The sequence below is a fragment of the Pagrus pagrus genome, assembly GCF_965226575.1.
Source record: "Pagrus pagrus genome assembly, chromosome: 6".
Classification (NCBI taxonomy): Eukaryota; Metazoa; Chordata; class Actinopteri; order Spariformes; family Sparidae; genus Pagrus; species Pagrus pagrus.
The window spans coordinates 28208059-28225147 of record NC_140190.1 but is presented as its reverse complement, the minus strand read 5'-3'; the positions used below and the strand labels follow the sequence as shown (position 1 = coordinate 28225147).

Genomic DNA, 17089 nt, shown 5'->3' with positions numbered 1-17089 from the left:
GTTTAATATAGATTTAAAACTTAAAAAGTTAGGTTTATTGATTCAGTTAAAGAAACTATGTTGTAGGGTCTTTATAGCTTGTTTATATGCTTTTAGGTGACACCTGCAGTACTGTATCTCAGGATTAAAAACAACACCTAGCTCCTTGACCCAGGCTTCACACTTCTACTGCATTAGCAAGAGCAGCTGATACCTTCAACCGTAGCTGTTCTGCCTCTGTGTCTGCCAACTCGTTGTTTCTGATGGCTGACTCTGTTGCTGGTTGACTCTCACTTCAACCAACAACATCAAGAATAGGATGAGAGGTGTAGCAGTATGTGAATGACTTCTGTGCATTCCGCACTGACTGAATTTATGGTACTGAGAAGAAAGGGTATAATTTTTGAGAGAAAATGTGTGGCTCAGGTGCAAAAGGTTAAGGTCTTTACTAGGAACATATGTGAGGTGTCACAATATTCCACTGAAAGGACACTAGCCTGCCAATCAAAAACGAGTAGTGATGTTGAACCTTTCAAGTTACAAAATCCTAAACGATTTTGAAATCAGTTTGCATTTAAATAAGGAGACACTTCACAGAAGTTCTTCTCTCTAATTTCAAACATTCACACACTACAAGTTTGAAAATAATGACGAATCACACAAATTATAAAGGTAATCATCCTAGAGGTTATCATCCTAGAGGGATCACCTCACGTGATCTCATGTGATCTCATAGGGAAGCAGATGGACACAAAATGGTGACTGTCATGGTGCAACAATTTGCTGTAGACATGTTTTGCAGCTAGATAAACAAAAGCAGAAGGCTAAAAGAGTCTGGGTGATAAAATGGTTGGAGGAGACAGACTATTGTGGTCCGACTGAAAAGTACTGATGTAATCATCCAGAATTTAATTCCATATATCTTAGACATGTTTGTAATAATGGGGGTGGTCCTGATGAGTCTGTGAGAAGTTTGGACATCTTAAGAGTGATCTGTAAATCTCTTACATTTCCAGATAATCTAGGCTGAACATCAGCACTAACAAATGTACCAGAACATGTTTCTCCTCCAACTGTTGGGAAGGGATGAATTGTGGATAAATCTGCCTAACATTCCTCTTGTCAAAGCCTTGTTTATCACACAGCTAACATTAATAGATAACAAATTATTGAGGTGTGTTCTGTAGAGAAAACGAGTACGAACAACTGACTTAGATTTTCTCACAGGGAATATCTGGTTGTACTTGGTGGACGTTTGTCTGGACAGGTTGGTGGCTCCAGGAGAGCAAAAAAAAAATTGCTGAGACCACTGGTGACCTCCTATCTTCCAGAAGTGTGCCATCTCCTCCCCTCATCCTGCTCCTATCATTACAGCATTGTCTTAAACACACACAAAAACACACATCCTGTCTCACTTCAACCCTCAGTGTGGTATTAAAGTAAATGACCCCTGAAATGGCCCAGTGAGGGGCAGCCACAGAGACTTTGAACAAGAGCTCAACCTTGTACAGTAATGGAACTACACAAAGACACACACGTAAATAAGACACACTGTGTCATCACAGGACCCTCCCAGCTCAAACCAAGGCCTTGTTGTTTTGGTTTCCCAACAATACGACCATTCTCTTCAGTTCATCACAAACAAGGCTCTATTTAGACTACACACATGTACAGTGGGCAAAACCATGAATACACACACAGACACACACACACACACAGACACATACACACACACACACACACACACACACCTAAGGCAAACACAGAGAAAAAGTGCACAATCAAATTACAGTCACTCTTAGTCACATACAGAGGGTTAGAAGTTATACACGCATCCACAACCACACACACATAACTGCATACCAAAGTAGCCAATTGTGCTCATGCACACAAACACACTCAGTCACCCACTCACATGCAAACAAGTGTACACACACTCACACACACACACACACACTCACACACACACACACACACACACACACACACACACTGCGTAGCAGTAAAGCAACAGTTTTAAAAATAAACTTTCAAAAACAAATGTAGACAAACACACAAAAATGAAAACAACAAAACACTGCACATGGAAGGACAGACAATAACACGCAAACACACACACACACACAGGCCGTCACTGCAGTCAACGTGTCTTGACAGCTCAGTAGTAACATGTTAGCAGGTTAAAGAAGAAGACACTGCTTTAGATCTGCCGATGTTACCATGAGTAACACACACCCCTAGACTCTGTGTGTGTGTGTGTGTGTGTGTGTGTGTGTGTGTGTGTGTGTGTGTGTGTGTGTGTGTGTGTGTGTGTGTGTGTGTGTGTGTGTGAAGCTGTAGGTGTGTGTTTTTATGAGACATGGCTGGCATATAACAAACTCCTAATCTATCTCAGAATCTCTCTCCCCCTCCCTCCGTCGCTCTCGTCTCACTCTGAGTCTACCAGCAAGTTGACATGTTTTCTTTTTTCTTTCTCTTTCAGATCCTGCATAGCTGAACAACAATATGAGCTCTCATACCAGTCCTCTGGAGAGTTGATATAGCAGTTGTCAGTGTTGGTTTTGCCCGCGTGAATGTTGTTGCAATGATGAAGGCGCAAGACCGAGCAGCGCCGTACAGATGGCACTGGGCAAGACCTCAACATCAACATTATGATATTAGAATGAATCAAATGAGCTTGTAAACTTGGATCAGCAGTGCTAAAGAGCTGTTTTACGATTTGTCACTGCTTGACATGCTGATTTTGCATGATTTTCAATGTTCACAAGACAAAATTCTACTTGAAAGAAGACGAAAATCCTTCTTAGCAATTTCACCTGCTGTGTTTGAGCGAAGCCTAAATCTTTAAGTGATGACTGCAACAGAATCTTAAGATGCTGTACATTCACTCCATTTATGCAAAGGATATTGTGGTAAAAATAAATACTGACAAAAAATTTGTACACCACAAAGAATTAGAAGATGCCCTTTGGATACTTTACGTGCATGTAGCTGTTGGTATGTGATGAGTGTTGATGATGTTGGCTGAGTTGGTTGTAACGGTACGTTGTGTTAACGCGCAGCCTGGATGGCTCAGGGGCACTGAGCTGGATAATGTTGTTTTAAAACCCAGAGAAAGGTTAGCAACGCTGAGCCGAACTTATTATGCATGGGGGATTGTCAAAGAGGAAACTTGTTCTCCCTATGACATTCTCTGTTCGGGGATGGTGTAAGAGGAGTGCCAGTAGCTTGAGTCATCAGCTTCATGCATTTATTTTTGACAACTCATACAGACTTTCTTCAAAATGAAGGAATTCCATTCATAACAATGAGATTTGTTGGTTGTTTGTAGATTTAAGCTCAGAAACATAACTGGATTTTTAGAGGATTTTTCACACAGCTTTAATCTAAACTCGACTATGGTTAAATAAGACTAGAACAACACTTTTATTTTCCTTCTTCCGCCTTGTTTTCTTCCAATCTCTCTACTTGCCCCTTTTGCTTTCTTTCTTATAAGCTTTCCCCATTATGCCTTCACTAATTACACCACTGCATTCCTGCTGAACATTAGCAGGAGGCACTGTAATGGAATAATTCATGTCTTATTGGCCAATCAATCTCATCTCCTAGCCAATGGCTGTAATGTTCAGATTGAACTTGGCTAATGGTGGGGAAGTTAAAGCAGCCCCCACATCACTGTCCCTTCAGTCTAATAGGCCCGTGATGAAGTTTTATTAGGCTGCTTTATTAGACTGCTGTGGGAAACACTCTTAATAACAACAGCTGGTTTTACCAGAAGAGAAAGAGTCTCTTATACAACATGGTTTCATCAAAGACATGTTGAAAGATCAGTTCATCCAAATTTGCAAAAAACATTTTTCACTTACCCCTAATGGAGTCTGGCCATTCAGATAGTCTCAGTTTTATTTGTTGAATCTCAATAGGAGCCATTTCTTTGGTAGAAAGTAGTTCGGCTTTAAAATTGTTCACAGCAATGCTTTCAACACTGCAAAAGAAATCCCATTACAGCCCATTGTATTGGGGTACAGACAGGGGCCTCGGAAACAGATGTTGGGTAAAGTGACCATTTTGATGTGCTACATTAAATATACCAGTGGTATTTTTAATGGTGCAATTTCTGTACAGAGACTTGCCCCGTCAACTCTTACTGACATCAAAATGATTGCACTGTGGACAATGGCTGAGATGTGTTTTGGGTGTTGCGTCAGGTTTTCTAACTGAAAACCATTGCTGCAGCAAAATCTTTTACCCAAAATAATTGTGAGAAATTTGTCATACAAACTCTTAATCATGCTTAAATTAAGATCCACAATGCCTTGTTAAGTAGTTCTTGGTGAGGATAGATAATTAGCAAATAGCTAGTTTCATCAATTTTACCGAACCGTAACCATAGAGGTAGCTAATCAGAAATGTTTTTTCAATAACAAAAAAACAATTTTGTCACTTAGTTTGGGGGCTTAAAAGGCATATTATGTGTAAAAGCATTGTCATCTAAACCAGTGACATATATGACAACTAGAATAGCACTCAGTACAACAGTCCACTTTCAGTCATAGATACATAGAGTCATAGATACCAGCAAACTAAATAGAGAATACACAAAAATGATGACAAACTCCCTATCCCGCAAAGTTAAAGAAAGTGAGAAAAAATTCCTGGATCTGTCCCTTTATCTGAATCCACACCAGAAGCTAATGGGGCCTATTCCAGGCTAAGACCCATCCTCTATCTTCCATCCAAAGTTTTGTGTAAATCTGTTTTATTTTGTGTAATCCTGCTGACAAACAATCAAAACAACCAACAAACCAACACAGGTGAAAACGTAGCCTCCTTGGTGGAGGTAAATATATTTCTGAGCATTAAACTGTTGCGAGGCTTTGCTGTATTTCCCACTAAATCTGACTCAAGGGCAATGCAATGCAGACGCTGTCTCAAAATGTTTATGAACACGATTAACAGTGTCAACAGTAGACAGTTAACACCTCTAAACAACTTGCAGGGGTTCACCCATGTAAAATGAATTTTAATTTCTTAGGAGGGCAGAGGACATTTCTCGTTCACTTGCTCATCAAGATTTTCTCAGAAAGTTTTTATTTCTCTAGCCTTGTACAGTGGGTACTTTTAGTCTGCTGCAGGCTCAAGAGTTTTCTCAGACACAGGCAAGTATGTTTGAATCCATTATTTTATAAATAATATGATAAATCAATAGTTATGTACATGTCTCTCCAGATGTTAGCAGGTTTGTTGATTCTGTGTGTACATGTGTTTTTTTTTACCTCTACACCATCATATTCCTGCTCCAATGCTATGCAGTATTGCGGCAGTCCCAGCTGGCTCAGCCATCTGGAGATAGACTGGTGCTTCATGGTGACACATATACACACACAGGCATGTACACAGATGCACAAACACACTCTCTCTTTCGTCTTTTAGATGGAACCTGAAACATGGAAAAGGAACAGAAGATCAATTTATTTTGGATGAGTAGTGGAACAAACTCAAAGACAATAACATATCCAAAACAGTAATATATATGGAATTTGCAATCTTGAGTCAAAACTATCCAGAAAATGAGCTGATTACAGTATTTCATCCTAAAGTTTTTGACAAGAAATGTCAGCGGTGCATTTTCTGAAAAAAAAAAAAAAAGACATTGTAGACCTGCATCCCCCTGTTTTACAGCCAAGAAGAAAGTAACATATGTGGAATTGTCATGGTTGAGTCAAAACAGCCCAGAAAATGAGCTGGTAACATTACCTTGAAGGGTCTGAAAGTTAACTTTGGTTTGTTTTATTTAGCATAGATGTTTGCATTATATTGGTTTTCTGTGTGTGTGTCCATACACGTCTGGACAAGACATGTGCTAAACAGGCCATTTATTTTACACAGTGAGGCAGTTCTGTAGCCAAGTCTTGTTCTTTATCAGCCTAATGGCCTATCAGCAGCAGCACAACGGACACTTCAATGCTGTAAACACCCCGGGGTGATGATGTCTCTGTCTCAACAGGAGGCTGATACTGAGCCTGAGAAATCAAACTCAGCGGCTGAATGTCCTGCCAGTCAAGATAGAGCCATAAAACATTACACAGGATCTTCAGCATATACTGGAACTGGATACTAAATGAGAGCTCATATCACGAAAACGAACTTGCTGATTACTGCCACAAATCACGTTTACTTAGAGGCACTGGGCTGCCGCTACAGCAACATACACACACATGAACACAAGGTGATAAAAAATAATAAATGATGACAGTGCTACATGTCAAGATAAATCCTAGTAAATCCAAGTATATAAGGAACTAATGAAGGAAATGTGCTGAGTTAAAATCTTCAGAGAAGTTGGCAGGCAAAATGTCTACAGTATCTCTGCAAACTGAGAAGAATACAGGACAGAATAACAATGAAAAAGTTGCTGTTAGTGATTACAAGGAATGTCCTGAATCAATTTTTCTTTGGTCCGAGTCCAAGTTACTATTGGGAATCTGATGGTAGTCCAGTCCGATAATTTTATATATCTTACTGTTGATTAGATATGTATCGGATACACTGAAATAACAGCCTTCTAAATTTGACACGCCTTCATTTTCATGCGCTAAATGAGCTTATAAACTGAAATCATTGGTGTGATATGAATGAATGGCGAAAATGTGATTAGTAAAATGGATGTGACATGATCAGCTAGAGCAGGGGTTCTCAAAGTGCAGCCCACGGGCCAATGGCGATCCTCAGACACATTCTGTACGGCACCGAAACATGACAAGATATGCATGCATTATATTTTAAATTTACATTTAATACGCTACTTGGCTACTGCGTCAAACCGCGCCCCCTAACAAGCGCCTGTCTAGTTGCATTTTCTGAGCATTGCAGGAATTACATGCTGTTATCAATGCTAGTGCTGTAATTTGGTGTAAGACTCGGTAGTGAGATGGAAAAGCCAACACACAAAAAAAATGCTGTATGGTTAAGGAGAAGGTTTGATTGACATTCAGTCAAAATTTTGAAAAAACCTGAGCTAGAGAGAAAATGTATCAATCTGTTAGACAAGAAGCACTTGTAGAGTGGGGTTTCACACTGCAACAGCAAAGTTTAATTTTGGTCTGTCATCAAGATACTCTTGGAATTAATGTCAATTCAGTGGCGTTTGTCATTTTAACTGGTGACAGCAAAATATAACACAAAGTGTAAATGAGCAGCTACCTGAATGATTTGTACATTGCTGTTTGCTAATGCTAATGTTTACTCTTTATCAATAGCATTGTAGCTCCATGCATTTTGCCAACCTCAGTGCCTGAACTGAAGTCACTCATCAGTGCACCTAAATAATATTTCTCGTTTGCACACTTAATTTTCAGTCCTGCAGAGCCCTGCTGTGGTAAAAGAGAGCCACATTGAAGCAGTTTATTTTCGCTGATACTGATCCATTAAAATATGCCCAGATTGGCTTCAACATTGTTGTTCTAGATCAGCTTCGGACATCTTTAGTGATAACTATTAGAGCTCTCCGTCCTGATAGCTCACTTGGTAGAGCTGTCATCACATGTACAACGGCTGAGTTAAATTTCCCTGGGGTTAATTTCCAACCTGCCTTTTGCTACTCTGCATCTCCTGTCTCTCATCCCCCTTTCCTGTCATGATCTCCAGCTGTTCTGTCAAATAATGAAGGCACCAAAAACAGATGGAGATGTCTGTTTTTGGCTAATCTAGCAAATGAAATACCTGATAAAGGAGGGCTCTTCATCACACAGATGCCAAAAATCTTATCAAAATCCGCTGTTGTCATGAATCCGTTTTGCTTCATGAAATGTTGGATTTAGTGTATCATGCTGCATTGTGATTTGTCTCTGGTTCATCTTTTTTGTAGACATCACTGCAGCTATCGCAGACTGGAACATTGATACATTTTTCTTTATAGGGCCATATTGCATGAGCTACCTCCTTCAGTAATGCGGACAAATTTTGTATGTCATTCCTCAAACCCGTACCATCTTTGGTGAAAGTGCTTTTAAATTTTGCATCTTCATCCTGGTGTGAGTTACAGAGACACCTTAAACTTGATTACTTGATAAGTATAGAAGATTATAAGAATAGGATTAAGAGCTATTTGAGCACCGAATGCACATGTCCTGTTACTAAACACTGGTAACTTCATTGTCTTGATGTAATTTGCTGATTGTTGTGAGTCGTTTCTCTTGTTTCTTTTATTGGAAACTATTTATGTTTCTGTCTCCCTTATAAAAGAGATTCTGAATCTCAATGGAAATATTCATGGTTAAATAAAAGCTAAATTAAAAAAATAATAATAATAATAATTAAAGCTTGCCCACAAATGCCTTATACAAACAGATACATTAAAGGGGTTGCTGCTATAGTATAAAACATGGTGAAATCTTGCTGATGTTACACAACTGTATATTGTCCAGGGAATTTTTATGCAATAACACTGCAGTGTAACAAAAAAACAAAGCCTTGCAATTCTGTTTGAGTGGTAGGGAGACAGCTGCTATGACACAAAGCAGTGAAGATCAAGTGACCAAGATCAACTGATTTAGAACATTTGCATTATAGATTTTTGATATTCTCCTGAAATATATGTGAATAATCTTGTCCTTGATCAATGGGAAACAAGTTACTATTGATGTACTGTAACAGTCATGACTTTCTCTGCTGTATCTGAGTATCAGATGTGTGTTGTCAAGTAGCATCTTCATCTCTGTGTCGTTACTGTCATTGTGTCTTTTGTGGACTGTGTCATGGAAGTGGCACGGCACACATGCATGTAGGGGGTTGGTCTGACATTACGTTTTATGCATGTATGAGTGTGTGTGTGTGTGTGTGTGTGTGTGTGTGTGTGTGTGTGTGTGTGTGTGTGTGTGTGTGTGTGTGTGTGTGTGTGTGTGTGTGTGTGTGTGTGGTGTCATGTCATTGGTAAAAGACAGAACAACAAAAACCTTGTCAGGCAAAGAGGCGGAGACTGAGCACATGCAGTGAACCCCCCACCCCACCCAATCACATTAAGTGATGTCACAGAGATGTACATGATGTCACTGACTGTCACAAGAGGTTGTAAGAGCCCACCACAGCCGACCACTCACCAGGATCCATCTCCAGGCACACACACACACACACTCTTACTCGCACACACAACTGTCCCCCTCTTTCAATCATATCAATCTAATCTATGAGTGTGTCATCATGTAGATTAGAGAAGAGGAGTCATTCATACAGTATATGTCAGTGTATAACACCATCTCCATCTTAACCTAATGGAGAAATGGAGGTCGCTCAGGAGAATGAATGACCTCTATGTCCCACGCGCCATGAGCTTATACACAGAACATATACAGTACCAGGCATCAGAAGGAGCAGTCTCTGCCCTCTTCCATGATGCCAGTGTTAGCAGGTTAAACAAATGATTTACAACGATTTATACATTGGCTAGAGAATGAAAGCTGATGACTTACAGTAGATGAATAAAAAACAGAAAATGTAATGTGAGGAGTTTTTTGAAAAAGGCAAAAATCTACAGTAACACTGCAAAAATTATATATGTCCTTTTGTATCACAATGTTGATATTTGTTCAATCAACTGAGAAACTAATAAGCGGAAAGAAATATCTGTTTTCGGCTTATCCAGCAGAGTTAAGCACTTGACAAATCATGGTGCACATATCATTTGTGCAAAAATCCAATATATTGTATGTGTAGAACAAATTTAGATATTGCTGCACACAAAACATTTCTGGACCTCTACAGCAAGACCGAAGTAGATGGGAACGCTAAGTTGAGCTGGTGCACCCACTTTAGATGGTGTGTGGGCTAGCGCCTTCAGCTCAGCAGATACAGTGAAGATTTCAGCTTAAAAAATAGTGTTCACAACATCTTTTCAAATTAATTTGGGATCTCAGGTTTTCCAGAGACTTGGATTATTCTGGACGAGTCAATGGAGCCATTTCACTTGTTTTTAAGAAACTTCATTTGACTTTCAATCTGAATGGGGGCTGGATTTTCATTTTTGGGGGCATTATTCCTTCAGTTCAATTTGTGTTATAAAATGCTCTATACTGTCTCACTTCTATCATAAATGTTTCAAATGTACTTATTGGACACACACTATGTCTTAATCACAAGGTTCAGAACTCAATACCACATTAACTGTGTCTGTGTGCGTGTTCTGCAGCTGTTTCTTGTGTGCGTCACCTCATAGTAAAAGCAGTGTTACACAACACATGGTTACTGTGTCAAGCACACTGGTTCACACACACACACATTTATCCACATCCATATGCGGAAGAATTACCTTCAGCTAGTTGTCCTATATACAAGTTACATCTGTTTTTATTTTTTATCTATATGGTTCCTGATAAATAAATAAAAAAATAAATTACATGAAGTAAATACATGTTGACTTTGTGTGAGTTTGTTGAGAGTGGAAGTGCTACTGTGGAGTAAAATGAGTAATACAATTGTTTTGAAATGAGTAAGAAATAATGACTATTTCATGGACCCTATTTTTACAAACTACAAACATAAATGGCCACATTTTAAAGATACTCACTCACACCTCTTAATACATTTCAGTCCTACATGTGCTTCCAGTCCCAAACTTCTGTTTATTAGGTATTCTGAGCTCAGAGGAATTAGCCGCCAAACCAAAGGGTTAAAACCAATCAAATGTTTTCTACAGCAGCATCGCTGAACCTGATCTTGTTGGATTTGCTCTGTCAAAATGTCCCTTTCACGCACAGACAGTAGCTAAATGTGTTGCAATTTACATTTTACTGTCCTTCTAACTGCTGTGCAGAACCACCATTAAGCCAAATAGTTTTACTTTTACTAATTTAAAAGGGATATCACAGATGGAAAAGGGTCCAAGTAAGAGTGCTCTCCATATGATGACCATAAAAAATGTGCCATCAAGTCTTACAGTCTGAACAACTGGGGTTAATTAAGGTGCTCATGCAGCAAGTCAATGCCAATGAAACCTGCGTTGGCCACACCCTGTCTGTCTACGAATCTGGCCCAGTCTACTGAGCAGATATCAGGACTGCATCTTTCAGCCAGATGATCCATGTAACAAGTGAGCAGCGCAGACTACTGAACAGCTGTATGTCATTTTATAGTGTTGAGGCTTTTGCCTGATATTGTGAGCGGTTTATCTTGTAAAATTTCCAAAAGGCTCCACATGGCTGGTTGAAAACTCATGAAAGATCACAGAACCCTTCCCGACAATCAGATGAACACTGGCATTTAATTTGAAGACTTGGAAGGGAAGCAGTTTAAAGGAGTTAGAAACCACTTGCTAGGAAAAAAGGAAACTATGCATTTGTTGCACGTCTTTAGGGGAGTTTAGATTTCTTTATCTGGATTAGAAACAAACAGTGGTAGTCCTCATAAGACAACTCAGTAGGGATGTCTCCAACTGGCTAAAGAGAGACGTTTCATCCTGTGTAACTCCTGGGGATCACGTTTTTAGAGCACTGGCATTTTTTCTCTGTTTACAATGGAAGGACATGCTTGTACACATTCCCAATAGTGCTGACAGGATGAGAGAGTAAAGAAGAGGTCAGCACTGATGAGTAGAAAAGAAGTGAACGTCGACGAAAAGTATTCCCAATAGAAGAGAAAACTCAACCCGTACTCTGTCCCTAGAGTGTTCCTCTTCCTGTTCAGTCCAATCCAAGCTGCATCTCCTCTCCTCTCCCTGCTGACTTGACCTCAACTTTTTCCCATGACCACATTTCTCTGGAGCGCCGTCATAGTGTCCATTGAATTATAGAATATAAATTGACCTATCCCAGCATCCAACTCACTGTATGATCTAAACAGGCCTGGCTATCTGACAGACGCTCGCCAAATACCAAAGCAACTATGGCAAGCGTCACACTCAAAGTCCAGCCACAACAGCCACAGCAGCATTAGAGGACAATTTCCCATTTACAGTCACTCGCTAATGTCTGTATTGGCTGCCTTCTATCGTCCAAGGGCATCCATTCTGCCAATCACATTAGACTGACACAATCCAACCAATTGAATTAAGCTGCAAAAATAACATCAGCATCACCACCAAGCCAATTCAAGCTCCTGTTACTGAGCCAGGCAGCACGATGTTTCATTGTTTCAAATGAAGGACGCTGCACTTGGAAAATGAGACACTTTGACTGAGCTGCAACCACAGGCTAATGTGCTAATAATCCAGGTGGCAGGTAAGGTTGCTTCCCATTTGTCCTTTATGACAAACAAAGACACGTGCTGTGAGAACAAAAATACAGCTCATACTGTTCATTCAATACCTGCCATACATACACAATTAAACAAATGGCACAATGTAGCACTGCGGCTGGAAAGATCCCAAATTGTTTTGAAAATATTTTATTTACATAGTTTTTAAGCTGAAATCTTCTTTGTGACTGCTAAACTAAAAGACGAGGGCAACTGTTTGTAAAGTGTGTGAATAATGTTGTTTCAAATCAATCTGGGATCCCAAGGCTTCTGGAGACTAGGGTGACACTGGACGAGCTGTATGGAGCCACGTTATGTTTTTTCTGTGTGTTTAAAACAAGTCCGCATCTACTTCAGTTTTTAGGAGATTGTTGCAATGCTATTTTGCTGTGACGCTTCAGAAATGTTTTGTGGAGTCAAAACTTCACCTGACTTTCAATCAGCATGGGGGTGAGTAGATAATGACTGAATTTTCATTTTTGGGTGAACTTTTCAAGTCAACTTGTCATCCATTATTTAGTCTAAATTTAAGAAGAAAAAAAGTTTGCCACATAACTCCCTAACGCCACTTTCTTTCTTGTTGCAGGAAAGTTGCAGAAAAGTACCTCTTTTCAGGGAAAATACCTTTTGACTTGTTGCTTGCAGTGCTTTTTCCAGTCTGTACAGCATCAAAAACAAAGCATAATATCACACATCCAAAAAAAACTTTTTTTATGTTGTTCTGTGTCCGAGTCTATGATTGAAATGCAAGCAGGAACGTTACTGATTATGAGACCTGAATGTCCTCTCCTGAACTATTTCTGAGGTTTGAATGTAAACATTTGGCAGAGGTGGAATATCATTTTCTCCCTGTGGTTGTGTGCTTGCCTTGAGAACATGTCTGAAGATGTCTGAATGTGTTTACCTGTAGGTTACAGTAACTATAGAAGCAGCTAGAATATGACAGAGGAGAGGATGAGGCTAGACTCTAAATAATTACTGTTTTTACAAGAAGGCATTTTTCTTTGGACTGGTTAAAAACATCTTCTCTTTGCTTATCCTCCTTTCTTTTACTTTTTACACTTGTCTTATTCCTTTTCTCTTTATTTGTAGAGGGGCCATGTACAATATTAAACATAAATGTTGCCATTTGATGCATTGTACCAGAGTTAGCTTATAGCTAATTTACATCTGCAGTACATCCTGCTTCCTATTTTCCTGTCTTTCTTTCCAACCCTTGTGCATTTTCATATCTTCTGTCCTGTTTTCTTTCATGGTTTTCAGTCTTCTCCACCTCTCCTGACTCCTCTTCTCCATCCACCACCTTACTGCTCATGGTGCTGTCACCTATTGTCTTGTTTTTCTTCACCACCTCCTTCTCCTCCTCTTCCTCCTTCCTTCTACCTCTTTCCATCATCCAAATGGATATCTATCCATTTACTTTACAATTTATTCTCAGATAAATTAATAAAAAGTTCAAGGCATTTCACAGCTGCCTGCATGAGGTGCACATGAGCATGTGTGAGTTAAGACTAAACCACTGCCACAGGGTTTTGTGCACTTGACAACTTCATCATCTCTCTCTCTCTCTCTCTCTCTCTCACACACACACACACACACACACACACACTCTCACAGGTGCATATCAAGCAAGGCTGGGCTTGCAGCTAAGTAGCCACACAGCAGCAAACATCTTATTTGTGTGAAATTCTAGATGACTTTCACTGTGTCGGTGCTGCAGGCAGAGGGGCTATTATCACACTGCACCACAATATCAGCAGTTTTCATTTTCTTTGTTTTTTATACCCCAGGAGGTTGCATGTTTTTCTCTTGTCCCAAACTCATTCAAATGTTTTCTCAGAGGCTAATTTTCCCTGCTTTATAGGGTATTTAAATACAAGTGTCTGTATTTCTTTTACAAGCCCAGAGGGAAACAGGAAAATACTTTGGCAGTGTAATTTAACCCCATAAAATTATATATTTTCCAGTCAAAGTTCATCTCCTGCTCTTGTTCCTTGAAGGAATATACTCTCATATTCCTTAAATCACTAGACTGACATGAATTAGTATATATTTTTGTGAATCAGTATAATAAAGATTGGGATTAGTGGGTTTTATCCACATCCCTGCTTGGATCCCTCAAATATTTTCAGGAGCTGTGAGCCAACATGTTTCTGCATCATCATTTGCTGCCCTATAAAACATGCCACGTTGGATATGCACAGAAAAATGCACAACTAGTCATCACTCGTATGAACTTTTATCATTTTATTTGTCTTTTAAAAGAAAATAATTGTATTTTCATCTTTCTTTGCAGCTTTAATGAAATTTTGATGAAGTAATTTGTTTCAGGAACATTTGTGAGGTTAATTTGGCATTTCACTATAGGCAAGTTTTATGAAAAATAAAAAAACAAAACTCAGTTTGAAAGTATCTCACTTTTAATTAGATGTAACTTGCGATTGAGGTTAAATGGTTGTGGCCTGGTGATAGCAGCTCAAAGATATGAGATGGGAGAATGAGAAGGGAGGTATAATTTGCATGACTCAGCTCTGAGGTAAGGGCATTCCTCCAGGGAGCTGCCTGGCTCCTGCACATACTGTAGACCTACAAACAGCTTTGCAGCATCTGTTTTTGTGAAGGGGCTATAAAGAGGATCCAACAGGGTGTACGGAGTCCCCCAGCAAAGAGGAACACTTCTGGTTCATGTCTCAGTTATCTGAACCCCAGAAGGTTCGTTTTAGAGGGTTCACTGTTCAGGGATGTTTCATGCAATTCCATGCTGAATCATAACTGACATGAAGGACACAGTGGTCTAAAAGTGCATCTTTGTTAAAGTCCTTTAAGCAGAAGAATTTTGTAATCTATGAAAACATTCATCAAAACAGGATTTCAAGAAGCCAGTAAAAAAACGGTTAACTTAAGTTTTCCTTTCTCCTTATTTCTAAATCTTTGCCTAATTTGAACTTGGCACCAAAAAACGCTCAGCACATTGATGGTGAACTTTCCAACAAACGTGCATCCTTGCCAGGTGAAGGCAGCAATGATTAGTGAGCTACATCTTAAATGTTTTGCAGGATTACTGCACTTCTCTCCCCAACAAATATCCATAACTCATAATGTGTCAATCATTTAAGTAGCAAATAAGTCTTACCTTGCAAGAGTTGCAGAATGATGAAGACACAGCCACGATGTAGCTGCTGCGTGCAGTCTGCACACTTGCTGAGGATATATAGCAGAGTTGATGTAGGAGCCCCTCGTCAGAGCACAGCTTATAGCAGTCTAGTTTTGGTACGTTGTGTCGGTTACGAAGAGCTTCACTGACGAATGGCATCAGGTTGTGTGGCTGCTGTCGACACCTCAGCCGAGGTCTGCAAAGAGCCACAACCTTGAAGTACCTGTCAGCACCGAGAGGGAGAGAGGGAGCGAGGGAAGGGGAGGAAGGGACAGAGAGACAGAGAGAGACGAAGAAGATCAAACTGTCCGCGTCACGTTCAAGTACCTGTACACAGAATGATAAAATCATCATTGACCTGTTCTGAGGACTCATTTTCTTTCTTTTTTAATTAAAGTGGCGAGGGCTGCTAAATAACACTCCATACCATAAACGTTTCTTTAAAACATAATGGCACTTAAACGTCAGCCTTTAAATATAGCTGATTCCCTCCTTTGGGATGACTAAAGCAGGTTAATTCTTATTTCTTTCCAACCACTGTAAGAATTGTGGAAGATATATCATGTTAACTACTTTATCATCAAACAGCAGGTAGAAATTCTCACCTTTTAAGAGACTATTTGAAAAATGTGAGTCTCTACCTCGGTGTCCCATTACAACAAATGTTACTGGTTTGCGGCAACATTTAGCATCCCAGAACCCCTCACGTTTTTTCCTTATTTTGTATTGTGAAGTTTGTTTTTGTGCCTTCAAATTCATTCAAGCAACGTAAATGACAGAAAAGTCACACAAATAAAATACTAAAAATAACCAAAAATACACAGCAACATAGCCACCGTTAGCGTTACTATTACATTACAGTTACTTTGCTAGCTTACAAGACAAGTAAAGCTAGCTAGTTAACTTATCACATAAAATTGAGTTCAAAAGATGTGAATAACAATGAACGGCTTACCTTTTCGACTGGAGCGATGACAAAGAATTAAATGTCCAACAGTCCCGGTTTCAGACAAACGCTGTGGTGTGTAACTGTAACGGTGTTCGTTACTTTTCCGTTACAGTCATTCGTCATTTCCACACCCGACCGTATGCATTTCAAACTAAAACACTTCAGTTCTCACAGGAAGCTACAAAATAAAAGCAGCAAATAAAATCTCACGACACGAACAGCATGCAGACGCTGGCATTTTTTAATGCACATATTTGTAAATGGAAATGTGCTCAAAACATATATCACAATCATTAGATCACTGGCATGTGCAAATACATTTTGTCATGTCTCTTGGCCATGACTCACTTTTCTTTTTGTTTACTCCTGCCCCCATGTGGTAGTTTTCAGGACCTGCATCATATTTTCCTGTTTTTTCAGTGCATACCAACACCTGCTGAACCCTGTGTAAAATGCTCCTATCATTTCAAACCGTGAACCATACATACATTTTAAGCAAAAACACCAAATGTTAACTTATAACAGTCTGTATGCGTATAATATACACCTTGTATATTATTATGGGTGCTAATATGAATGTGCATGTGCAAGAAAAGTCAAATGAAACGTGTCGCATTATTTTTGGGGACTAAAACTATTCACAAAATAAAAATTCAGATATGTCACAGAATATACAATCAAGTGAAACACTACAACATCCAAATATCCCTAACTAATTTTGAGTAGTGTATTTTATTTTATTTTATTTTACTTGACCTTGACCCATTTCCATCTAATTTGAC

At 39.3% G+C, this 17089-nt stretch overlaps 1 protein-coding gene across 2 annotated transcripts in view; it reads right to left on the bottom strand.

The window, feature by feature from the left end:
* Positions 1 to 16466, bottom strand: part of bcar3 (BCAR3 adaptor protein, NSP family member) — an 82114-nt gene extending 65648 nt beyond the window's left edge. Inside the window, exons 1-3 of one of the 2 annotated variants that reach the window (XM_084355397.1) lie at positions 16314 to 16466; positions 15338 to 15581; positions 5256 to 5419 (exon numbers count right to left, since the gene is read on the bottom strand). In XM_084355397.1, coding sequence (XP_084211523.1) covers positions 5256 to 5345 — 90 coding nt within the window. In that variant the 5' untranslated portion in view covers positions 5346 to 5419; positions 15338 to 15581; positions 16314 to 16466. Of the gene's footprint in view, positions 1 to 1204; positions 1223 to 5255; positions 5420 to 15337; positions 15582 to 16313 lie in introns of those variants that run through there. The other variant, XM_084355399.1, reaches the window with a different exon arrangement.
* Between the last annotated feature and the right edge of the window lie 623 nt (positions 16467 to 17089).